The 25,653-nt window shown below is 45.0% G+C and overlaps 1 protein-coding gene across 2 annotated transcripts in view; it reads left to right on the top strand.

The window, feature by feature from the left end:
* Positions 1-14,971: 14,971 nt before the first annotated feature.
* LOC8026637 (RRP12-like protein) overlaps positions 14,972-25,653 on the top strand; it is a 57,923-nt gene continuing 47,241 nt past the window's right edge. Inside the window, exons 1-4 of one of the 2 annotated variants that reach the window (XM_029981273.4) lie at positions 14,972-15,290; positions 22,826-22,988; positions 25,206-25,332; positions 25,420-25,496. In XM_029981273.4, the coding sequence (XP_029837133.2) occupies positions 15,134-15,290; positions 22,826-22,988; positions 25,206-25,332; positions 25,420-25,496 (524 nt within the window). In that variant the 5' untranslated portion in view covers positions 14,972-15,133. The remainder of the gene's footprint in view (positions 15,291-22,825; positions 22,989-25,205; positions 25,333-25,419; positions 25,497-25,653) is intronic. The other variant, XM_029981277.4, reaches the window with a different exon arrangement.

Here is a 25,653-nt window from a genome sequence, read left to right as displayed (position 1 = left end):
GAGGCAGTCACATTAACGAGAGTAGACGGTGATCATCAGAAAAAACCCAAGTTGTACCAAACACTAGCGTGGTGGAAAACTAAAAATTTACTTCGCTGGTCTCTATGTAAATACATGCCTTGCATTCACATGTTGCTTATGGCAGTGGGAACTTCATTTCTGGCAGCATCCCCTTTCCAGTGTTGATTTTATGCCATCATTCTCAGCATGTTGTAAGAAAGGCAGTTCCATGTCACATTTCCAAATGTAAGGAAAGTTTCATGTGCATGGCCTCTCATAAAGGAGGCTGCAGAGGTTTCCAAGTTAATTAAAAATACCATCCAATGAACGAGTATATCTCCCATGTACACTGCGTGACACTGTTAGCACGAACGCGACATCGGCGCGTTTTCAAATTTTACTTTGAAATGGTGTCAGTGGGCACCAAGTTTTATTGCTTACGGTAGGTTAGTGGCCCAAGTGAGCACTTCCCAAGGCACTAGTAGTTCTGATGATAGCCATTTGATTCCAGGAGAAACCCAGCAAAAACCGGCGATCGCTTGTTCGCGATAACAGTGTCGCGCTCTGTAACTATAGCTCCCATGTATCGAAAGTGGTCCCAAGGTGGCAACAAATTGCATCACAGGAGCGCAAGTGCCATGCTGTCGGATGTTGCGATCCTGGCAGTTGATTGTCAAAATGCCGGCGAAAAAGACTAGCGGACGCATGTGGCGCTGTCGTTGCAGCGTCCCAACCTGGGATTGTCCAGTGACCGCGGATTGTTGTGCTGCAAAGCTAGCTACAGCAGATCAGGCGTCTGCCACATGCACCTTTGCTGCTGTGCCACCGCCAGGATCGAGACATTCGACAGTATGACACTTCTGTGACATCATCAGGCGGAAAACAAGGGACCAGAAAAAAGAATGTGAATTCACATTTATGAATTCACAGCAATGTCACCCGAGGGTACGACTGTAAAGTAACATTACTGTAATTACAATTCAGTAACTAAATACTTTTTCAGTTACAATATTTTAGAAACTGTAACTGTTATATTTTCGTGTACAGTAAAACCTCGTTAATTTGGATCTCATGGGACCGGCAAAAATGTCCGAATTATCCGAAAGTCGAAATATCGAAAGGACAAAGAAAACAGTGAGAAAACGTTTCCCTGTCACATGACTTTATTTTGAGAAGAAATCTGTTATTACCGCCTGCTTTCTGGACGATACTTGGGCGGAGACGGCAACTTTCCTTAGCGCGGTCGAGTGCTCCACCGCACTCGCACTGTCGGAGCTACGCATCCCGTGCGCGGACAATATAGCACAGCAAGGCCTCTTCTAGTTTCGGGTGCACCACCTTCCAACGTCGCTTTCTTTTCGCGTTGAACTTCTCACTCTTGAAAACCCGTAGGATATTGGCCTCAATTTTCACGTACGTGGCCAAACTGCTTCTCTTGACGTCGTAATTCTTTCCGTCACTTGTCGAGAGACGCCGTCCTTCAAGGCCCTCAGTATTTCCCCTTTCGTCGCTAAATTCTTAGCCAAGTACAGCTGCAACGGAAAACGAGTCGCACAACGGACCAATAATCGAAGCGGCGAAATCGCGACACCTGGCGCTATTTTTCCCGAGCGCGCCGATAGCGAGAGTGCCAGTCACGTTGCATTTTGCAACGCGGGGGTGGCCGGCGAAAAATTGAGGGATAAGATAGCTGTTAAAATGGCGGGCTTTAGGATCCCCGCGTTGAGGCATAAAACGTGACTCACTCTCGCTATCGGCACGCTCGGGAACAATAGCCCCGCGTGTCGGGATTTTGCCATTCCGGTTGTAGGTCCCTTGTGCTACCCTTTTTCCGTTGCAGCTACGCTTCTGCCGCTTCCTTGCCAGGAGAGTAACGCGCTGAAGCACGGCAATACAGAGCAAAACTGGTGCGAAACACGGAGAACCAGAAGAGCGAAGAGCCATGGGAAAACCGGAAAAACCACGTGTGCACCTCGGATGGATAGCGGTCATACCCTTTGGAACGGACGGTAGCTAGCACCACCTGCCGAATTTGTCCAAATTAACCATAGTGCGCCGTGTTCCCTCCGAATTAATGAGAGTTTGCTGCCATTGATTAATGCATACGTTTGACGGGACCGGATCGGCAGTTCAAATTATCCGAATTTCCAAATTAGCGGGGGTTGAATTAACGAGGTTTTACTGTAACTTGAAATTTAGTACACTGAGTTAAATATTTTAACATACTCTATTCTAGCGACCAAAGTCTTAAACACAGAAAAATGATTTACTAGAGTTTTTATGCATTGCATAATTAAATTGAAAATGACAAATATGAGTGGGCCGAATGGAACAGGCCATTTTTTGTAACCATGAGGTGCACGACGGTGCTGGTGTTTATGAGACAAACATTGCCGATCATTTTTCGTTATTCATATTTCTGCCCACAAATGCTGACCAATCTCATCGCATAAATATACCTTATTTAACCGGACGCATTAATTACAAACTTCTGCATTAAACATTATCGGCCTTTAACTTTGAGCTCTTACACAACTCTGACGTAAACATAGAGTTTGACAATATAATTACAGTAGTACTCAAAACAGCAATTGCCGATTTATCTAGTAAAATTACAAAACAACTTTATACAGACGCTATCTGTCCCTGGATGACTCATCGAATTCTACGCACTTTTGAAGAGAAAAACACTTGGCAGCAGAAACTAAAAACCATAAACACAACTCATATTACTTGGCACAATACAAAAAGCTTTGCAATAATTCTGTGTCACTGATAAGAACACACAAAAAGGAGTATTTCTCGAATCTGATACCTAACAGTCAAGGGGTCCCAAAATGATGTTGAGGCTCATTGATTTGGTTATTAAAGCAAGCCCAAAAAACAAAACCACTCCCGATATAATCTCAGATGAAACAGTAGAAGACTTGGCACTTTCTTTGCAAGCATTGAAGGCTAACTTGCTAGCAACATTATTGGCCAACAACTTAAATTCCTTTTCACTATCCAAATTCCTCCCATATACTTTTAGTTTTGAAAAAATTATGTCTACAGAAATAATAAACATAGTTAATGCTATGCCTCTTAATAAATCTGGTTATGATGGTGTCTCATTTAAGGTTTTAAAATTCAATATTGACATACTACCGTAAAATCCCGAGAGATATGCCCTACCCCCGAAAGATAGCCCACCCCTATTTTTGGCTTGATTTCCTATATTTTTTTAAATGCCTAAAGCCAGTCCACTCTTAGTAATAGTAGTGTAAGGACCAATGATGGAGTCGGCATAAATGTGGCTAGTTTGCTGTAGTGGGATATAAGCGAACACTGCTGGACTTGGAAGTACAGTCATCTTTGCTTCATTGCCCTCTGCCTCCATAACAAGCTTAGGAGGGGCACGACTTTAAAATAGCAATTTTTTTACACATTTTTGAAAACCGGAGACGACGGACGAAGAAGGGGACAACACACAAAACGTCTCAAGACGTTTTGTGTGTTGTCCCCTTCTTCGTCCGTCGTCTCCGGTTTTCAAAAATGTGTAACATCAACCAGCTCGCCTGCCTACTTACTTTATCTTCAATTTTTTTAACTTGATTGTACACTGAAAGTTAGCCCACTCCATATTCTCAGCCGATTTGCTTTTGATGTTAGGTGGGCTCTCTCTCGGGATTTTATGGTACTAAGTATTCCCTTGGAGCATATTTTTAACAACTCATTAACAAAGGGCATGTATCCAGATTCATTGAAAATCACGAAAGTGTGTCCAGTCTACAAATGGGGCAATATTAATGAACCAATAAATTATAGACGCATCTCAGTTTTAAGCACAATTAACACACATTTCGAATGGCTGGTTGTACAACGCATTAACAGATTTATAGAAAAGTACAGTATTATCACACCTGATCAACATGGATTTCGTCCTAACTAATCAACTGCAAGTGCAGTCATCTTTCTTTTCCAAAAAATTAATGAATCTCTAAAGAGCAATAATATAAGCGTTGGTGTGTTTCTCTATATTAAAAAGGCATTTGACACTGTCGATCATCATATTCTTAATGAGATGCAACAATATGGTTTCAGAGGTTCTTCTTTATGCTTACAACTTATTTGTCATCTCACTCACAGTTTGTGTCTCTCTCAGATCATAAATCCACAAAACCAAGAACCACTGGAATCTCACAAGGCTCTTTTCTAGGACCTTTACTTTTTTCACTACGTTAAAGACTTGCCATACATGTCCTGGCACTCAGATATAATAATGTATGCCGATGATACTGTTTTAATCTACAGAGACACATTATTACATACCTTGCAGAACACTACCGTATCAACCAAGGACTAGCAGTTCTCCAGGAGTGGTTCATGTCCAACAAATTGACATTGAATATAACCAAAACTAAGTACATTGTTTTTTTGTTCCATTAGAAAAGATGTTAACACGAGCTGCTTTAATATTTATATTGGGAACTCGCAGCTAGAAGAAGTCAGTTCATTTAATTATCTGGGAGTTACATTAGACTCTCATCTCCATTGGCATGCACACATTGAAAATACTTGTAAAAAATTAACCTACGCTTGTTTTGCCTTATTGAAGGCAAGACAATGTTTCAATACCCCCATATTCAAACTTGTACATTTTTCTATATTTCATACTCCCTTAAAGGGGCCCTGCAACAACTTTTTGACTGGTTTTTAATTTGCACCGAACCTGAGCGCACTGAACGTAGTAACTTAATGAAACTTCTCTTTTCTCAAATTTCGCTTTATTTTAAAAGTTATAGGCAAATTAGAATTACAAAAGCAAGCAAAAAAAAACCTCCTTCGTGATGTCGTAGGTCCTGGCTTGAGTGGCCGTGAACTAAAGTAGGGTTAGTGAGCTCATTGAGCGCTCACGGCTGCTGCACTCTGTGTCAACGGCTCGAGAGGGCGCCACTAAAGCATGTGTTGGATAGGCTGTATGAAGCGGGCGGCCAGGGTGGCTCGCCTTGCATTTGCTGCGCGATTAAAGACTAATTCGGCATAACACTTCATTGGCCACAAATGACAACAAACACGGGGTAAATATCAGTTCAGAACGGCAGCCACTTCGCGCTGCAATGCCGCCAAATGGCAAGATCCCCAGCCAAGCCCACGCCGAAATCCTTCGGAACGCTCGGAATCGGTCGGATCCTCGAGCCGGTATACGACCGCAGCGCCACCGCATACATCCGGGACCTTTCTACTTTCGCCGTTCGTCGGCGCCTCATCCCACTAGCCTTTTCTAGTACGCGCCGTTTGTTTCCGCCGCTTGGTGGCGGGTATGTCGACGGGTCATTTCTTGTTTCCGTACTTTATAAACTGCATTTGTTTCTTTTTTGATCTAAAGTACTGAACAAAAACTGCTTTCATACATAATTGAAACGGTTCGCGACACATATTTTGTATCTCGACTAAAAAAAAAAGATTTTAGCCCAGGACCGAAGACGTCGCATATCGCGCGCTTTCGGCAACGCGGGTCGCTCTTGTAGGTGGAGGAGGTTTCCGCGTCGTCCGGTTAAAATATGACGCAGTGATATTTAGTTACTCCCTCCGTGCCCGCTGGCTTGCCCGAGCCCCAGGAGACCTGGAAACCGCAAAAAAGGTAGACTCTTAAATATGATTGCAGGGCCCCTTTAACATATTGTATTGAGGTCTGGGGATTAACACAATGCTTACCTATGTCAATAATTAAATTACAAAAGCGAGCTGTTAGGATCTTAACATACTACTCTTCCTACTCTCAACCATCCCGTATACTGTTTGATCAGCTCCGCATCCTTTCATTTGAAGAAATTAAACGGTACAAAATTGCTTGTGTAATCAATAATATAATAAAGTCAAACAATCTACTTCCAGCAAGCATTTTAAACTGAGGCACACGACTAACAAGGGCAAACATATCCGGCCAGTTTAATCTGCCAATATCTCGTAATATATATGGCGAGTAACTAATACAATTCTGCGGCATTAAAATCTGGAATAATTTACCATCGTCAGTCACTCTCTCAAACAATTTTAATGCCTCATTAAAAGAGCACGTCTTTTGAAAGAACGCACATATTTTTATCTTGAGTCTCAAACCCTCAATACAGATAATCTTTGTTAGCCTTGACTACCTTTGTTTGAACAATTATCATTACATTAGTTGCGTTGTTTGTGCTATAGCAGATTATAGCTTCTAAACCGATCATTACTTAGTTTCCTTTTTATGGTCTCTCTAACAGTGACTGTTTTCATGCATTATTAAAAATAGGCCCAAACTAGCCAATGGCTATGGGCCCAGATGGTTTCTTCAATAATCTGTACGGTTACTAATGAAAAATAAAACCAATCTGAATCTGACCTTGAGGGAGACTGGAGGTAACAGGCAAGGTTGTAGAATTAGCACTATTAGTAAAAAACAAATTGGGAGCAGTTGGTTGGGAATGATTTTAGCAAAGTGACTAATTTAGGATCTATGTTAAGCTTATTAAATGTATTAGTTTCCGCCTAGCAAGGTGCACAGACGGTATGCAATCTTGAACCACAAAATAGGTGAACTCTTGAACTTGGAAGCGTTAGAAAGCACAGTCTCCTTTTCTTTGTAAACCATATTTGCAATAATTGGATGATGCATTTGCTGATTGTACCTGCCGAGACGATCTCTTTTGATAACAGGTTTAAAGTTAATGCCCAATTTCTCAAGAAACGTGTCCAGAACAGCTTTCCTCAATTGCACCCAAGTTCCCCTTTCTACATCTGGAAAGCCAAGGAAAAAAGGAGATTCAACTTACGCGCTCTGCTGTCCGCACCATCACAGCGTGCCCCATGTTCTGATGTCTTGGAAACCACAGATGTTATCTGGGGATCAGAGCCCACGTAGTTGCTTGCACCAGCTGCTTTGATTGTGGAGAGTTTGTTTTCTAACTGCCTAACTAATGTGGTCAAGGCATTTAGTGATTCTTCAAACCATTCTGTTCTTTTAAGTCTCTCCTGAAGGAGGTTAGTCTGGCCGGTATATAATGCAAAAGGCGGTGTTACGATTTTCCGACTTTGTCCAATTAACTGCGGAAATTAATCTGTGTCGCCCATGGAACGAAAAACAGAAAACCATCTTTTCTTGCGAGCGCTAGTTTTGATGTAAAAAAAAAAAAACGAAACAAATCGAAGGTCAAAGTGCCTCTCAACTCTCCACGTCGCCTTTCGAGTGACATACTCTGGTGGATTACATGGTTTCCCCTTGGGTTGTCTCTTCAGAGACCCCAGCCGCTTTCTCCACGATTATCGAGTTTTAAAGGAATAGTATAGTTGAGGGTCGCGGCAAGCGATCGACACGAAAGACAGTTCGCCACAGGGGTGACGGCGAGTGTAGCGGTGGAGGGGGACAGGTTTTGTTCACTTCCGCGTATCCCCCAAAGTATGTCCCACATCAGTTCCGTTAACCACCACAAGTGGCTGCAGATCGGCGAATATTTCGTTTTCTTCTTGGCGATTACGCACCGGAATAGCAGTTTTCTGGGCCAGGTGATGCGTGTTTGGTCACTTGTGCTTGGATAAACAATATAAAAAAAAATAAAAACTGCCAATTCTTTCAACACTAAAATCGTTGCACTACCCCTTTAAGCAGGGCTTTTTGCGGTTTAGTAATAGGGCAAACATTAGTCTCAATATCCCCGCCAAGAAGTAAAAACAACATGTAACATATAGCGAGTTCGTTTCACGGCACTCGTGTCCACGCGTGCCCACTCGCGGCGTAAAGTGAGTTCGTTTTAGCAAGCACTCCACGAGTGGTTGCACTCTCCGAGTTAGTTTCAGCGGCAACACCCCACGTGAGCATGCACTCGCTGCACCGAGAAAATCGGGCGTGCACCGAAATGCTATCCCATCGTACCTCGCTTTGGCGAAGCCGGCGAGGAGCGGGAGCAGGCAACGGGGGTTCGTTTGCTACGATGTGTCGCGGAACCGAAAGGGAAAAAACTAGATTTTCTGATAGAAATCGCGTCCCGCGGGCGACGGAATCAAACGCGAGCTTGAATTGTGAGCGTCTGCTATTTCATGAAGGAAGCAATTGACAACCCGTGCTTTATTTGCAGGTTTTAAATTGCTTTGTTGCCGTACAAACGCTGAAATATACCGGTGTGTCAAGAAATGCTCAGAACAAACGCATCAGCGGCCCGCAAGATATTTATCACCATCCGTGTACGGGTGACAAATTGACCATTTGTCGACAAAACTCTCCCAGCAGAAACCCCTGACTGTCCAATAAGCATCAGAGAAAGCTAAACATAGTGACTTTACCCGAGGCTTGGGCAACATTATCATGTTTAACATTTACCTACGTCAGCTAACTTGCCGCCTCGGTGGCTCCGAGGCGAGAGCGCCGGCCTACGGATCCCCAGGTGGCGGGTTCGAATCCCGACCGAGGTGCCCGCAATATGACGGAGGCTTATTGCGGAGAAGGCGCCGTGTAACCGAGCTTTCGGTTGCACATCAAAAGATCCTCAGGTGGTCGAAATTAATCCTCAGTCCTCCGCTGGGGCGTGCCAGATGCCCGTCGTAGGTTTGGCACGTAAAACCCCCAAATTTTGACTTTCGTCAGCTAACTTGCCCCACCGTATCTTGTATGAGAAAGCTCTCATTCTCATTGCCCTCACCAAGGCTAATATTTGATCCACCTGTAATGGAAATCGAAAATCCCATGAAAAGTTTTGCTGGATATTCCAACAGACTTGTTTTGAAGCTGTACCCTTTCAGTGGTTCACGCATAATACCATGCTCAAACGGATCAAGCTTCTGCTCGGACAGCATCATCAGTTTTCTTCAGTGTAAACAGTTGTAAGAATTGAAAGATTGCAACCAGCTGCTTTGTATACAGCTGGTTGCGGAAATTTACGCCTTCTGTAACTATGTCTACGACAGCCTAGTTGCTTGAAGTCGTCGCAACTATAAACTACACGCTGCAGCGACCAACGTTTGTAAATAAACGTTGGTAGCGACTGCACACTCGCATTCACACCCATCACTCCGAACAGAAAGGTGCTAGTTTTGGTTTGAGGTCGGTACCTTCTCTGCAACATAGCTGGCGCCAGCATCAGTCTTCTACACTCGGTGCATTTGGCGAGTTCGTTTGAGTCCAGTTCTCCGTGCAACACTCTGCGAGTGTGATGCATTCTGGGAGAGAACCCAGAACGATGCCAGTGCGTGTGAAACGAACTCGCTATAATTAACACTTTCGACATAGCCATTAACACACAAACTGTCACTGTCAAAATCTAGGGCTCATTGGTATCCAGGGCTCACCAGCACTGTTAGCCCTGGCTGCTGGCACGCAAGGCATCTGGCACCATGTCAAACTCGGCTGGCATGCATGGGTTACAGGTGCGGTCCTCTCGTCCGGTGAACAGGGTCAGCTCTGGTTGTTGCCCCAACCGGCACCCGCCGTCAGAAAAGTCGAGTGTCGTGCTTTTGCCTGCAATCAAATCTCGGCCCAAGATCACGGGCACCACAATTTCACAGTGTTGATTCTGTTTCTGTTAAGCTGCATTTACGGCATCCCGGCTCCTCCAGGTGAGGATGCTGTGAGAGAGGGTAAATATTGAGGCTTACCTCTTTCGCTTTCGGGAGTTGAAAACAAAGTCTCCTGTAAGAGAGGTAATGGCGCCACCACCCAAAAGCCTGACATGGGGACACCGAGTAAAGAAGTTGTCGCAGAAGATTCAATGATCTTACTATTTGGCTGGATTCGGCATACCGATGGGATCAGTGTCACTGCCTCGCTGCTCCCAGGGACGATAACGGCTATAGGTCACTGGCTGTTTGGGTTCAGCATCTCTGCTGGTTTTTTTGGCCGTTTGTCGCCACAGAATTCCACCTTAGCTTGTTTGTGGGTCCTGTCGGTCACCGCTTTTGATGATGGTCGGGCTGCTCACACTCCTGGCAGTGGTCCGACGACAGGTGCCTGCCTAAGTTCTCCCATACCAAGGTTTCCTTTGGACCGCCTCGCGTCTGGAGTTGCTCTCTGCAGTGAGTGCAGGTAACAAAGAAGACATCAGGTCGACGAGAGCACTACCAGACAACGATGCAAGGCAGCGTATGACACTTAAGCAATGAAAGGGAAATCGGTAGCTGAATTCACTGAACCGCGTGTGCTAAAAGCACGAGCTAGTGCAATTACTTTGGATCACGTGGTTTGAACGCTCCTGCAGCGGGTGCTCCAGACTCGCTCACCGCTTGCACGGCCTTCACAGCTATTCTATGCAAGGGTGATAATCCGTCATATTACACACAAATACAGCTCCAGAAAAATGCGTAAAAAAAATTACTGCGTCTGGGCTCTGTTGCCTCCGGTACACGTAATCTTCATTTGCAACAGGAGTGACGTTAAAGCAAGGGTGCAAGCGAGCTAGTTGAATATAGACATTTTAACCCTGGAGAGAGGGGACAAGGAGGAAAACATGACACAGATCTCCAAACTAACTCCGAGCTCTATAATTCTTTTCTCGTATCACGCACAGCTCTAAAATCATGACTATTAGTCCTAAACAAACTGTCAACAATGGTACCTAACCGTTTCACAGATTGGTCTATAAAGGCTGACCTTTCATCGTCGGGGGAGATTTTGTGTGCTACCTCATGAATATTTGCTATCATGTCTATTCTTGGACGGTTTTACGTTTAAACAAAACTTGGGGCCTTTTTCTAATACACGGGAACCCGAGGCAGACAAGGGTACATCGTAAAGATAACAAATCTGACTCCTTTCCAAATCCGGTGCGCTACGAAAGGTTCCAATGAGGCTGTTTGTTGATGGTGTAGAACGAAGGTCTGAGGGTTCGTACTACATTTTATATGTTGATTGCGAGTGCGCACGCATTGCATTTTCGTGGAGCGAGGAAGAAAGCGGGCGAGGAGGTGAAGGCGTTTGCAGACAAACAATGCTTGCGAGTTTCGACCACTTTCAACTTCAAGTCTCGACCACTGAACACAGTGATCAGTGGTCTCGATCCATAAATCGCGCTTCAATCACAATCGAGTGCTTGGAAAGACTCTTGAGAGCAGGGAGGCAATTAATAAGTCGAAATTTGAACAAAGGTTGACCGAAATGGATGATACGCGGTGGGCACGGAAGGTATTCAAGTATTTAAGTTTAAATGCAAAATGGACAAACCGAACCCGAAAGCTTACATTTAAATACCTACACACTGGTGATGTGGCTGAATAGACTACTTCAGTGAAAAAGGGGGCGAAGGAGTGATATCGACCCTGTACAGGTCACGAAAGCGGGACATAAGAAAGGAAAAAGTGTTTGACAATTCACTGGGAAGTGCTTTGCTGTTCGAGGCAAGAACGGGAGTTTTGAGGTCGAGGACGTATAGGGCTAAATTTCAGGAGACTGACACATTATATTGTGTTGTATTGTATTTTATTGCACTGTGCCGCCCGGTGTGCAGGTATTCAGGGAAAAGCATGCTCCCATACACGTTTTGTGCCCCTGACACCGACCGGGCGGGCCGCCTGCCATAGTGATAGCGAGACGCTAGAACACTTGGTGACTTTGTTTTGAAGTGCACGGGGCTTCGCCCTGCCCTCCCTGAAGGGGTAACGGATTTGGCCGGGGCCCTGAGTTTTACTCGCGACGATGGAAGGATGGAAGAGAAAAGGATTACAGTGACAAAAGAGACAATTAGAATGGTGGAAATTATCTAGGGAAAATTAAATGATGGACAACTAACTAGCACAACTGGGGACTGGCGGGACAGAGGAAAATGGACCTTTTCCGAGAAGCGTCCTGCGCACGCGCGAGCGCCCGATGCCAAGCGGTGGAAGTCGGCACGAAAAATCAAGGAAATTCGGAATGAGGCTGTAAATCGACGAGTAGAACATGTAATTGCAGCATATATATAATTGTGGTACACAAAAAAAAAGAAAGTGGACGGAAAGAAAAACACGACGTTTGGGTGGACGCTACGGATTTCCCTTTTTAAAGTCGCGTTAGGCCTATCTCGTTGCGTTGGGCACGCGACGCTGCTCAGAGAGCGAAGCAACTGGTAACGTAGCTCCCATTATCTATGGTAGCGCAGGTAGGTCACTTCCTCGATTTTTAGTTTGTGCAGCCACCGCCTGGTGCCGTCGGTATTTGGAAAAGGTCCATTGGGACTCTCCCGCGTGGCTCCGGCCCAAAGTCTCAACCCTGTCGCCCAGTGGGTCCGGTGCTGGGGTAACGCCGACAAGGTTGACCAGAGGAAAATTGGCGACTCCCTCGCCGGGGGGAAGAGGCAGGGGGGTGATGTTTTTAGTTTTTTTGCCCGATCCCCCGGAGGTCATCCTGGTGATATCCCACACTGCCTGGTAGTTAGGGGGAGAAAATTGCTCTTAAAGGGGCCCTGCAATCGTTTTTAAGCATCTACCTCTTTTACGGTTTCCACATCTCTTGGGGTTCGGGCAAGCCAACGGGCACGGAGAGAGTAACTAAATATCAGTGCGTCATATTTTAACCGGACGACGCGGAAACCTCCACCGACGAGGGCGACCCGCGTTGCCGAAAGCGCGCGATATGTGACGTTTTTGGTCCTGGGCTTACTACTGGTCAGAGCCGCTAAAAGTTTTTTTTTTTAGTCGAGATACAAAATGTAAGTGGCGTGAACCGTTTCAATTATTTATGAAAGTAGTTTTTGTTCAGTATTTTATATCAAAAGAAACAAATATAGTTTATAAAATATGGAAACAAGAAAAGACCCGTCGACAAACCCGCCACCAAGCGGCGGAAAAAACGGTGCATACTAGAAAGGGCTCGTGGGATGAGGTGCCAACTAGGGGTGTCGCGAACCGGTCGCGGTTCGAGTTCGACCAGATTAGACTTTTTCGAACTTGTAGTAAAAAGTTCGACGAACCTTGTATTAAGGTTCGACTCGTGTGCGCATGCGCGACAGGCTGGCCAGTTGGCTTCGGATTGGATGGTAATGGCTAAGAGATGAATTAAGTGCAGCGCTGATTGGCTATTTCAGTCAATACAGTACTAAATATTAAGTTATTAACTTCTTCAGTGATTAGAATTAGTTTCTTTTAATTGCAGCTGTTCACAAAATAAAATAACCCCTTGCATAAAAAAAAATTCTCCAAACCTAGACATGCTTGTATTAAGGTCTGGCCACACTGTCCATAAAGTCGAACCGGTCGAATTTGGTGAAAAGTTCGAAGGTTCGTCGAACCGGTTCGACTCGGTCGAACCCCGGAAGTTCGACCAAAAAATCTGGTTCGACAAAAGTTCGCGACATCCCTAGTGCCAACGAACGGCGAGTGTAGAAAGATCCCGGATGTACGTGGCGGCGCTACGGTCGTATACCGGCTCGAGGATCCGACCGGTTCCGAGCGTTCCGAAGGCTTTCGGCTCGGGCTTGACTGGCGATTTGGTCATTTGGCGGTATGGCAGCGCGAAGTGGCTCCCGTTCTGAACGGATCTTTACCTCGTGTTTGCTGTTGCTTGTGGCCAATGAAGTGTTATGCCGAATTAGTTTTTAATCGCGCAGCAAATACAATGCGAGCCGCCCTGACCACCCACGCTTCATACAGCCTATCCAACACGTGCTTTAGTGACGCCCTCTCGAGTTGTCGACATGGAGTGCGGCAGCTGTGAGCGCTCGATGAGCTCACGACTCCTCCTCTAGTTCACGGCCACTCAAGACAGGACCTACGACGTCATGAAGGAGGTTATTTTTTGCTTGTTTTTGTAATTCTAATTTGCCTATAACTTTTAAAATAAAGCGAAATTTGAGAAAAGTTTCTTTAAAGGGGCACTGACACCCCAAAGGTCGTATTTATTTTTATTGTCTAAAACGATGCAAGTTGCAGTCATAGACACGCAAAAAAAACCGCATCGCGAAAAAAAATATTCGCGCGCGCGCGCCTTTTTACTTTTGGCGTTTGATTTTCCCGCCTCTCGCCTCCTCGCTTCTTTTGATCGGTGACGTCAAGAATCATAAAATTTAGAAGCTTTGTAGGCGACATCTCTATAACATTTAATTACGGCAATCCTAAAACATGTTTTTTAACGCAATTGCGAACGCAGTACGGCCCTTCTTTTTGAAATACCAAAAATCGGGAGTTCGTTGTGGTGCCGTCTCCTGGATTTGTATCCTCCAACGGAAAACAGGCGACACCGCTCAAAACCGGTCCGCCGGAACGCCGCCGCCCGCTCCTTTCCTCCTCGCTTTGGGTCGCCATGGCAACAGCAGGGAGTGGTGAAAGGAAGTCGACTCTCAGGTCTCCGCGATTTTTGACGTCAAGGCACCGGCGCCGATCGCGCGGGAACTTCGAATTTGGCATTTGGAAATTGTTTTTTTACTTCACGAATACTGAATTCCCAAATTTCAAATTTTGAGGGTAATGTCCCGGCATCGTTTTCAATCGTTTCGGATAATAAAAAAAATTATGATTTTGATGTGTCAGTGTCCCTTTAAGTTACTACGTTCAGTGCGCTCAGGTTCGGTGCAAATTAAAAACGTCAAAAAGTTGTTGCAGGGCCCCTTTAAAGGGTAACTGCAAAGAAAAATAAGTGTTTTTTTTCTAAACAGCCTCATTGGGACAAGCATGTCACAAAACAAATCTTCCGCGAAAAAACAAAATTGTCTAGCAATATTTACGCCACAGGATGTAATTTAGTTGGTGTCACAACTTATCCACATTTGAAACTCCCGCTTTTTTGACGCTCGCGGAGTTTCTGCTATCGGTCACTACCAACTTTGTGGCGCGCGATTCGCGCAATAAATATTGCTGTAAAAACTTTTGTTTTTGCGGAAAAATTGTTTTGTGACATACTTGTCCCAATTAGGCTGTTTAAAAATACACTTTCTTTATTTGCAGTTTCCCTTGAAGGAATCACGTTTTTGTCTTTTTAGACTTAGGCTAGGTGGCGCAAGCTACGGTTCGTTACAAAGGTATAGCCATTAACATCCGTTCGTCCATCCATCCATTCATTCTAACTCAAGCTCGTTGATCTAGGCACTCCGAGCTCTCAGCAAGCTAAAGGCAAATGCAAATCCAATATAATCCAATCTAAACATCTTCCGAATCCTCGTGCACGTGTGTGCTGTCGCTGTGTCGGTGTGCGTCGTGGGTGCTGCTTAGACTTGCGGTCATGTCGGGAAAATTTCGAAAGCCGTTGGCTGTGAAAGCGAAAACGCGACGGATTGGGAAAGGACAGAGTAGTTCTTCCAACCCGAGTCAACGAAAATTCCGTCTAGCAGCTAAAAACAAATCGCAAGGAGTTGTCACCGGTGTCGCCAGTCCCAAAGGTCGGTATTGGTAACGTCTTCTCTATATTTGGTCACGTTCGGTATGCTATCTTTCCTATGTCTTGTTTCTCGTTACACGTGCTTTTGCATTTTGCATTGACGTCCAACGTTGCGTAGTGTGGTACTGCAATGGCACTTCAACGCCGCGTCATATATTGTGTGGTACCTTAAAACTACCATAACGTGAAAAAAAAAAAAAAAATGAAAAAAAGTAAGTCATTAGGTTATTTGTATTGTTTCTTGCCCCGTTATTCGGCCTGTCATGGGCGCGTTGAGTCAAGTTGCTCCGAGTTACCATTGATGTGAGCTGAAACTGACGCGTGACGCGCTCAGAGTTTGGCATTCTTTTGAACTTAAAATTAAAAGCGCTAACAAGGACAAAAAAGAAGGCGAACTCAACTGAGCATTTGAACAACCGCCTTCCTTTTGTGTCCTTGTCTATTGTTAGCACTTTTACTTTTGAGTAAAGCTATACGCACCCCGGAGTGCGCTTCGGACGGAAATGGCTATACGCACTCCGCTTTTCTCGTATAAAAAGAGTGGACAAAACGTGTTTCCTAAGCGGTGCCATGGCATAGGGGTTAGGGTGTCCGCTTCATACGCAAGTGGACGCGGGTTCGATCCGCGGTGGGCCTACTTTTTTTTTTTTTTTCTCAAACATTTTGTTTCGTCGAGGCATTTGGCGATATTTACGACATTTCCTTTTTTGCGATGAACAGTAAAAAAAATCGAATGTTGTCGAGAAACTTCGCAGAACTAAATGGTATCGGACTCCCTTTCCGGAGGTGCGATCGGGGACAGCGGGGCTTGGATTGCCGCCTGGACGCCGCGAAGCGGCGTGTACTGGTTACGCTTTGTAATTAGCAGCCGATACTGTCGCCGCGAAGCGGCGTGAACGCAGGCGGGGGGCTGTGTTAACGAGCGCCCCAGTGATTCACGCGCCGTTCGAAAAGGGTGGCCCGAGCGGCATGATCTCTCGGAGGAGTGCGTATAGCCATTTCCGCGCGAAGCGCACTCCGGAGTGCGTATAGCTTTACTCTTTACTTTTACAAGACATGAACCAACTCGCGTGCTTCGCCATTTCAATTCTTTTGAACATTAATTTATTTATTACATCGTGCAGGTATTTTAAATAGGTCCCTGCAGGCATACCTCGGCAAACCTCACTCATGAGGGCCCTCACTCACCCTCATCTCCACAGGTGAGAGGAGGGTGAGTGAGTTTCTGAACCAGGAAAATTCATGAGTGTGAGGGTGAGTGAGGGCTGTGAGGGCCGTGAGGGAGGTGAGGGCGGTAAGGGGTATGAGGGCCATGAGTGCGTGAGGGGTGTGAGTGGCGTGAGGGCCATGAGTGCGTGAGTGGTGTGAGTGCGTGAGGGCCATGAGTGGCGTGAGGGCGGTGAGTGTGTGAGGCCCCCTTCAGATCGAGCATCTTTCTCAGCAATTTTGGTGTTAATGGCGGGTTGTTCTCTAGCTTTCCCTAGATCGACACGAATTGCTGAGATCAGGTCCGGCACGAAATAAGCAAGCAACTCAAAGCATTTCGAATACGTTTGAAGCGGCTGCATCTAATCGGGGCCGCAAAATTTTCACGTGATACCTCGTGCCGGTGATGATGACACCGAAAGACTTGGTTCTCGTTTGAAATCAATCGTTTTTTTGTAAATAAACTGTTTCAGAAAGGTGCATTAGTATTCTTAACGGGATTTAAATGCATAAAAACACGTTTATAACGCGTAATTGTGTCTAAATAGTGCAAAACAAATAAAATTTTATGATGATGATGGCAAATTGCAGCAATTGGTTGCTGCGTGTGATCGCGGGCGGCACGTGTTGCTGGTGTTGCGACGTAAAGTTTCTGGCCGAAATTGCCCCATCTGAAGCTGGCCTGAGTGGCGTGAGGGCCATGAGTGGCGTGAGGGCCGTGAGGGCCGTGAGGACGGTGAGGGCTATGAGTGCGTGAGGGGCGTGAGGTTCAGTGAGGGTGAGTGAAGGGCTGAAGGTGAGTGTGACTGTGAGGGTGAGGGTGAGTGAGGGGCTGAACGTAAGTGTAGCTGTGAGGGTGAGGGTGAGTGAGGGGCTTAGGTGAGGGTGAGGGTGAGTGAGGGCGACCTAAAATGCCGACCTCTGCCTGCAGGTGTGGGGTACAAAACGGCAGAAACAAGACTATTGGGAAAAAAAAAATACACATTTAATCCGCTACTACACACTGGAATAAACAGGCGCATTAAAAAAGAAATGTACGAAGAAAAATGCATTTACATTGTATCTATCAACAACCATCGTGTATCTATCAACAACTATCAGTTCGTCAATCACAATGCATCGTCTCGATCATAAGGCATTAAAACTAAAACAAGAAAGAAAGTGGCATTTAGAATGTTTGGTCGTCCAGAGCTTTATTAAGATCATTGGCGAGAAAAAATACAAGGAATGGTGTTCCACTATGGAAAGAAAAAGAAAAAACTTGAAAATGTTTGTTTTAGCGAGCATTGGCACTATGTGCTCAGAAACTGAGGGAGAGGAGGAAACGAGAGCGTACGGGGACAAAGGAACGCCAAGCTCTAGTTGGAAGGATTAGTGGGTAGACCTAAAGCCTTTGTCTCCACTGCAGTCATTGAACGCGTTCGAATGTGAAAGCCAAACACAAGACGCTGGCGTTCCGCGTTCTAACGCGTTCGATGAGTCTACCGACTAATCATTCCAACCAGAGTTCTGTGTTCTGATGTCCCCGTGTGCGCTCGTCTCATGTCCCCCAGTTTCGCGGTGCATTGATTTCGCAACTCCAGGGACCTATATGGGACGCCACTATCATGCAAATATGGCGGTCAAAAACAGGTTGTACCGTGCCACGTGCCAGCTCAACGCACAACGCTGGGGCGTCAGCAAGCGAGCATTGGATTTAAAATGGTTTGCCCCGCTTTTCATCCTCTACTCGAACCTGCGGCGATGTGTTGGCGTAGGCGAGCTTCCAGATGCTTGACTTCGAGGAAGCGATGGAGGGACAGCCTACTGTCCTTCAACTTTGTTGATGGACGTTGATAAATGCGGAATGTCTGGTTTTCGCGGTTGCGTATGCCGCGTGCAGGGCAACCTGGGAACAAGCTGATTCTACAGTTACGACAGTCACGGGGACAACTGTTTTGTAGCCCAAACCACCGACAACATGTAATCACAGAAGCCAGAAAAGACGAGCAGAAATCACGAAATGACCTGTTCCAGCGAGTTCAGTGGTTCCCCCTAGGTGCCATCTGTTTTAGCTGGAGTCGCGAATACTGATATTGATGACTAGCTTCTCTGGAAGGTGATGGGACCAAATATAATCTTAAATCGATACACAGCCTGCTATGATAAACTAAAGACAAAATTTTTAATCTAGCAACCTTTCTGCACTACCAATTTCATATTGTTCTCTCTTATTATTGAAGACAGAGAATCTAGCCTCTTATGCTTTCCGTAAATAAAATGAACAGCTTTCCTCTGTACCATCTCAAAGTTTCATAGTATATTCCAACTTTGATCTAAGTAGAGTCATGCTCGAAGCTTAATGGGAATCTGAGCACTTTTAATTTCCTGATGTAGCAAACTTAGTTTACGAAAGGCGAAAAGACATTCTTTATGTGCTAGGACCAGCGAAGATAACTTATTATAGATACACCCAAATATTTATATTCATTCACCTCAGATACTGTAACATTATTTTTTTGCTGTAATTGAACTTGAAGGCTTCAATTTTATTATGTGCAAATGAACGGTCTTTGCGGAATTAAGCTGCATTTTTCACATACTGCGCCAATTGTCAAAACTGGCAAGACAAGAATTAAGTAATATGTGATCAGCAACGGAGCAGATCCATTTAAACAAATTACAATCATCCGCAAATAAACATCTGCACATCTGAGCAATCTGCCGAGACAGTATTATTTATGTAAGTTAAAAATAACAAGGGACCCAGTTCACTGCCCTGGGAGAGGGGGGGGGAGGGGGCACCAGAAGAACCACCGAGGGAACCGGATGCATTACCACCAACATTGACAAACTGGCTACGATCATACAAACAAGACACTATCCAGCTAACCATTTCAGATGAAAACCCAAGACGCTCTAGTTTAAAACGTTTGCAGCGAGGAAGTCTCTCAAAAGTCTTACTGAAGTTGAGAAAAATTATATCTGTACTTGTCCAGATTGATCTAAGTTTGCTGCAAGGTAATGAATTAGTGTGAGAAGTTGTGTGGTGGTAGAGAAACACTTCCAGTACTTGTGCTGAAAAGGCGTTAATTCCTCTCCCAAGAAATTTAAAATATAATGACTGACAATATGTTCCATAAGCTTACACATAATACTTGTAATAGAAATTGGATGGTAATTGCTAACAACGGGATGGGGGGCTTCGCCATTCATTCGGGAATACACAAGAACAAATCAAAGCATGAAAGATGACAGTCGGAAAGTGGGCAATAAATGCATATTCTCAAAGGAATGCATTTGGAATCTTATCAGGCCCACCAGCTCGACTTTGTTTTCAGGTTCAGCAGCATGGCAAACAAACTGCGAAAAGAAATAAAATCCGCATTCATAGGAGCTACTGAAGTAGCAGCAGGGATGTACAAATCAGTGTTCGAGAATACAGATAGAAAATACAAGCTGAACAGCTCAGCAATTTGTTTTTACGTCGCTGATAATAACTTTCTTAACCTTTATCTGGTCGACTGGTTTGGTATGTTCAGATAGACCCAAAATTTTACAGGATCATGCTTTTAAAAGTTAAGAAGGGTGCACAAAAAATACTCATTTAGAGCTTTGACTTGCAATGCTGGTTCAGCTTGTAAACCTTGTACATTTGCAGGTTTAGAATTTTTCTTTAATCATTTTATTCTACGAGTAAGGTTAATTATTTCTCTGTCTATCCAGGGTTTTCTCCGTCGCATACTTTTATGCCGACCCAGCACCAATTTTTCTAAGTGAAATTTACATATACAAATAAACTTCTCTCATAGTAAACGCACATTGCCTTCAACAAAATCACTGAAGCAGATGTTGAGATAATCCAAGGCACACTCATCATTGGACCTTAAAAAGTACCTCACAGTTAAGGCAAACTTTTTTCTTTTGTGAATAACGGTTTAGATAGCATTAGAAAGACACTAGTAAATGATCAGACTTACTCTCCTCAAGACTTGGGGAAAAATGGGCAAAAGCTCTACTAACAAAAATACAGTTGAGAATTGAGCGACTTCAACCATGTTCACACGTAAAATCTTGGACAACATGAGGAAGATCACGTGCGAGCGTCATGCCAAAAATAATTATGTCAATAGAAGGTCTAGATAATCTAACCAGTCGACACGGGGGAGATTAAAATCGCCAAACGAAATATTTTTTGCTTCTTTATTTTAACAGCATGTCGTATAGCCCAAGGGTGGCTAGGCTGACCCTGCCTAAGAGCCGCAAATAAAACCACAAAACTTCCAAGAGCCACGGGGAGGGGGGTGGGGGCAAACTTTTGTCCAGAGCAATAAACGAAACTCAAACTACTTTCAATATATTTGAGTCCAAAGTAACAAACCACAACCTCTCTCGATTTCAAAGTCGTTTCATTTCTCTTTTTGGGGAAGTGCTTGTGTGACCGGGAGGTATGCGGGAGGGGGGGGGGGGGGGGGGGTAGGGGAGGGAGCCGGAAGCTGCACTTTAACACGCAAAGTGCCGCGTGCGGCTCACGAGCCGCCACTTGTGCGGCATATAGGCAGCGACCTCTATGCCACACACGAGGGAAGGCTCGGTTCTTGGGAAAAGTACCGAAAGAATTTTAATCTCGTGCCCTTAAGGGTGACGACAGCACCCTATTGTAACTTCGACAGATGACGCCTTTACATGTGACAGTGATAAGATGAGACAATCATTGCTCACCTCATTTACCGTGCAGCAGATCGATACGGCAAGACTTAGCAAAGACGCCACATTTCACAGATCAGTAAATACTGCTTTGAAGGCGTCATTTCAGCATATCCTTTATTTATTAAAGGCAGCGGAGAAGCAGACTTTGTCCGGTGAGGTAGCACGGCAGTGACGACACTCTCTTATCTCACCCAGTGCACTTCTGTGACCTAAGCATTTTCACGTCGCCCCACAGAAAGTGCCACAAGGAAACGCACATACCGCTGTGGTTTCTTGGGTCGGGGATGAGACAGCAGACCCACAAAGAGAAGCCATCGGAGCTGATGAAGTGTGTCGATTGTAACGTCGGCGGTTGTTAGGCCTATCAGCTCGAAGAAGCGTGCAAACTCAATACTTCGATGGCGACACGACCATTGGAGTCTCACGTTTTCAGACAGAAACTACCACAGACAAAAGTCAGTACCAGCACGAATTTGCAACATAAAGCCGGATAGGAAAAAAAGCTAGAAAATTGCAGTGAGAACCCGGAGTTTGCTGCTAGGTTCTTAGCCTGTCACCAACTACAGACTCCTCTTCTCTTAGCCAACGCACAGAGAGAATGAATTTTTGCATTATCGTAATAGCTCCACCTGGAACTTCACTATTCCCCCATCTGTTGTGTTAGATGTCATGACGCTGTTTGGCATTTCGGAAAAGCAAAGCAATTCTAGAAGAAGAAAAAATGAATTGGGGACCATTTGCGATATCCCCCAAGTGCCCCGGCCTGTGCTAAAAGAATCATGGGAACGGTGTTCCTTCAGCCCCTTAGTGATTGGTAATTTCAACCCTATTCTTGGTTACATAGGTTTTGAGCGTAATTCGGAGTCACCCTGGGCAAGCGCTTGATATACCCCAATGACCTGTCATATTGCTTTTAAAATTTATCCTCAGTGTCAGCGTTTTTGGTACTGTGCATGCTGTCCGGCCTTCAACCTGGATGGGCTGCAGAAATCTCTTGCATTATTATCATGGTGATATTAAGTTAGAAACTCTAAAGAGTCTATAAACAGCCCCGCGGACTCCGAGCTAAGTCCTGGTTTTTGTTGTTGTGAATTATCGGCCTTTTAAGCAATTCCTGCTCAAACAACAATCACGAGAATGATAATATTGTAATAGATTTCTGCAGCTCAGGTCAGGTTGAAAGGTGGACCGCATGCGCAGTATCAAAAATGCTGACTTTGACGAGCAAATTTAAAAGTAATATGACGGGTCCTTGGGGTATATCAGGTGCTTGTTCAGGGTGACCACGAATTACGCTAAAAAAAACTGTGTAACCACGGAGTTGGTCGAAAATTAGGAATCGCTAGGGAGCTGAAGGATCACCGTTCCCGTGATTCCTCGAGTGCGGGCCGGAGCGCTTGGGAATACTGCAAATGGTCTATTGCTGGACACTAGGTATGAGTCTATCATTTGTTTTTAAAAGAGTGTGTGTTCTCCCAAACTAGTCGCAGGTGCCATAACTGAGATCGGCCTAGGTCAAAGTTCCATAGCTGCGACGAAATGCAGTTGTAGTAAAACTGTGTAATTAAAAAAGTTAAACGACTGTGGGCATCAAACCAATTTTCTGATGTGTTACGATTTCTGGGTTCTTTTCTGCTACAGGTGAACTCACTGTTCAACGTCTGCAACATCATGACAGCTGTGTAGATGCCTCTCATAGCTCAGAGTCTGTTCTGGACGCTCTGGAGGTTCAGACTGTAGCGAGTGATGGAGGCTTCACTGCAGAATCTGGATGGACAAGTGCCTCAACGGTCGCAATGGCACGGTAACTACATGATAAAATTGCTGCCTTTTCAACATACTTTTAATAGGGGAAATCTTTGAGTGACTTATGAATAGTGTATACCTCTTTTAGTTATCTAGAAAAAGAGCTAAACTTTAACAGATTTTTTATCTCAAATTTAAAGTAATGGCTGAACTTCTCGTGCTTTTTCATTCGTGGGGCAACCTTTTCGTTCTGTCTGGAGAAATGTCTTCTGTTGCAGAATAAGCCAGTGTGTGTTACTTTTGGAATTGCCTTATTCTAATGTTAAAGGGCAGCTCTGCTCAAAAAGTCGACCCTACAGAAATGGATGATATCGCTTTAGGGGGTCAAAATACAGTCATACCCAAAATATCACGTAAAACCGACGCCACATTTCCGACTAAAACCAATATTAAAATGTTTTACCGGCTGGGTTAGCGGCCAAACAGCGGGTGAGCAACGCTGGCACCGGGTGAGCAAGTGAAGCAATAGTGGGTAATGACGTAAGTTTCGTCCTATGCTCTCGTATGGTTGCGCGGATGCTTTGTTTCCCATTGCATTCTGCGATTCTGCTGATGGCAAGGGATGCTTACCGCGTTATCATGCGTTCTATTTTTATTTGAGTCCTGACAGTTCATTTAACTCCTGCATAGCTTTCGCGAGCGCGCGGAAGAGAGTGAAGCGGTGCTGCTCGCTCACGCGCGTGTCGTGGAGCCGGAGAGACACTTCACTCAGTTGCACATGGAGTTTCAAAACAGAAGTTGCACATTTTCTTTTTTAACGCTGCACTTTGTAAATATGCACCAAATGTAGTAAGTTTTAGTATGTATTTAAAAATTTGCCGGCCGAAAAGCGAATTTTACTGCCATAAACATGACGCGGCCAATGCCGAGCACGACTTGTAGTGCTGGGGGTTGCACCAACAATACGGTGCGCAACCCGGAGCTGCGGTTCCACCAGTTCCCAAGAGACCGGGGGAGGCACCAGGTGTGGGTCGGTGGCGTTTGCCGGACAGACTTTGGAAGACCGTGGACTTCGAGCTCCAATGCAAAGCGCTGCTCACAGCACTTTACACCAGATACGTGCACACGGGATCTGCGGCTGCTGACTACTGCGGGTTTCTCCCCGAAATACGCATCTTTGAAGAACAATGCGGTGCCATCGCTGTTCGCGTACCATCCACCGGCTGCTCCAGCAAGAGGGTCCGATCGCAGCAGAACGTAGCTGATCTAACTAGCGTGCACATAAAGGCACCTTAGCTTTTACAACTTAAGACCGCCTGTGAATACCATCTGTTTATCTATCTCCCATTCTTTTTCTTTTGGTCCGTGAACAAGAAACAAATACAGTCACGCTGCGCCGGCACTGACCGCGTCATGTTTATGGCAGTAAAATTCGCTTTTCGGCCGGCAAATTTTTAAATACATACTAAAACTTACTACATTTGGTGCATATTTACAAAGTGCAGCGTTAAAAAAGAAAATGTGCAACTTCTGTTTTGAAACTCCATGTGCAACTGAGCCGGAAGTGTCGGTGCATCAGCTCAGGAGCGCAGGACGAGATCTAAGTCACGCCGTCGACGTGCCGCCGATTATCAGTCTTGCCAAGCTGCTTGAGCTGGTAGTTTCGGTTTGCCGTATCGCCGGAACGAAACTTGGATGCGCGATATCGACAAAACTAGACACACTACTGAAAAACAAATTATATCTCGTGATTCAGGGCCGTCGATTTCGACTAAACGGATCATAACCCAAAAATTTAAAAATGGAGTGGAATTGCCCTTTAAGATAACCCACTCTGCTAAATGCTTATAACAGAAGAAATGGAATGGATAACTCTAACGAAAGAAATGATACCGTTAATGCGAGACTCATTAGCTTCTAATTACCATGATCATTATATTTTCTGAGTAAAGCAATAAGCGGTCATTTGGCATAAACAGAACCAATGTTAATTTTTCCGAACTTTCTTGGCTGGTCCCACTCATAAGCACACTCTACCAGACTGGCTAGCTGGATCGATGGCGGTCTTTGAGACGTGAGAAAATCAGCAAAATTAGTGATTAAATGTACAGGCTAACTGTCATGAGCTGTTCTTGAAAAGGTTCCACAGCTTGGGTCCACTATGATGGCTTATATCAAAATACCCTGATATTCTTTTTTTAAATATCTGCCATTTCCACTTCTAGTAAATCCTTTGGACATTGGACAGCCTTGTTGAGTGTCTCATTTTGTGTAGGTTCCTCTCCCACTGGGACCACAAGTCAGCATTGCATCAGGAAATGATGGCTCTGTATGCTGCTGCCACAGAAGTTATCCGGATGAGCGGTGGCCAGGCTTCGGACACGGAGTATTTTGCAGTTCTGGTACTTAGTGTTTCTGCGTAGCTTATTGCCAATTTTTAAATAGAGAGCCTTTCTTTGTGGCGTAAAATGTTGTTTGTCTTTTTGTAGATGACGACGCTGGAATCTGTTGACACAGACCTCAAGAGGACTGCTGCTGCAGCACTGCTGGCCATCTTCGCCAGCAGGTATTATTTGTTTAATGGCCTATCGAGGCATATTTGAAAAGTGTGCCCCTTTCCCGCATTATGGTGGCAAAGGCAGCGATGATGTTGCATGGAGGGTCTTAAAAAACACATTTTATTCCTTGACGGTGCAAACATCATTGTGCATAGTGTCTGAAAA

The sequence above is a fragment of the Ixodes scapularis genome, unplaced genomic scaffold (assembly GCF_016920785.2).
Source record: "Ixodes scapularis isolate PalLabHiFi unplaced genomic scaffold, ASM1692078v2 PGA_scaffold9__187_contigs__length_104089568, whole genome shotgun sequence".
Taxonomy (NCBI): Eukaryota; Metazoa; Arthropoda; class Arachnida; order Ixodida; family Ixodidae; genus Ixodes; species Ixodes scapularis.
This window is presented reverse-complemented; position numbering and strand designations above follow the sequence as displayed.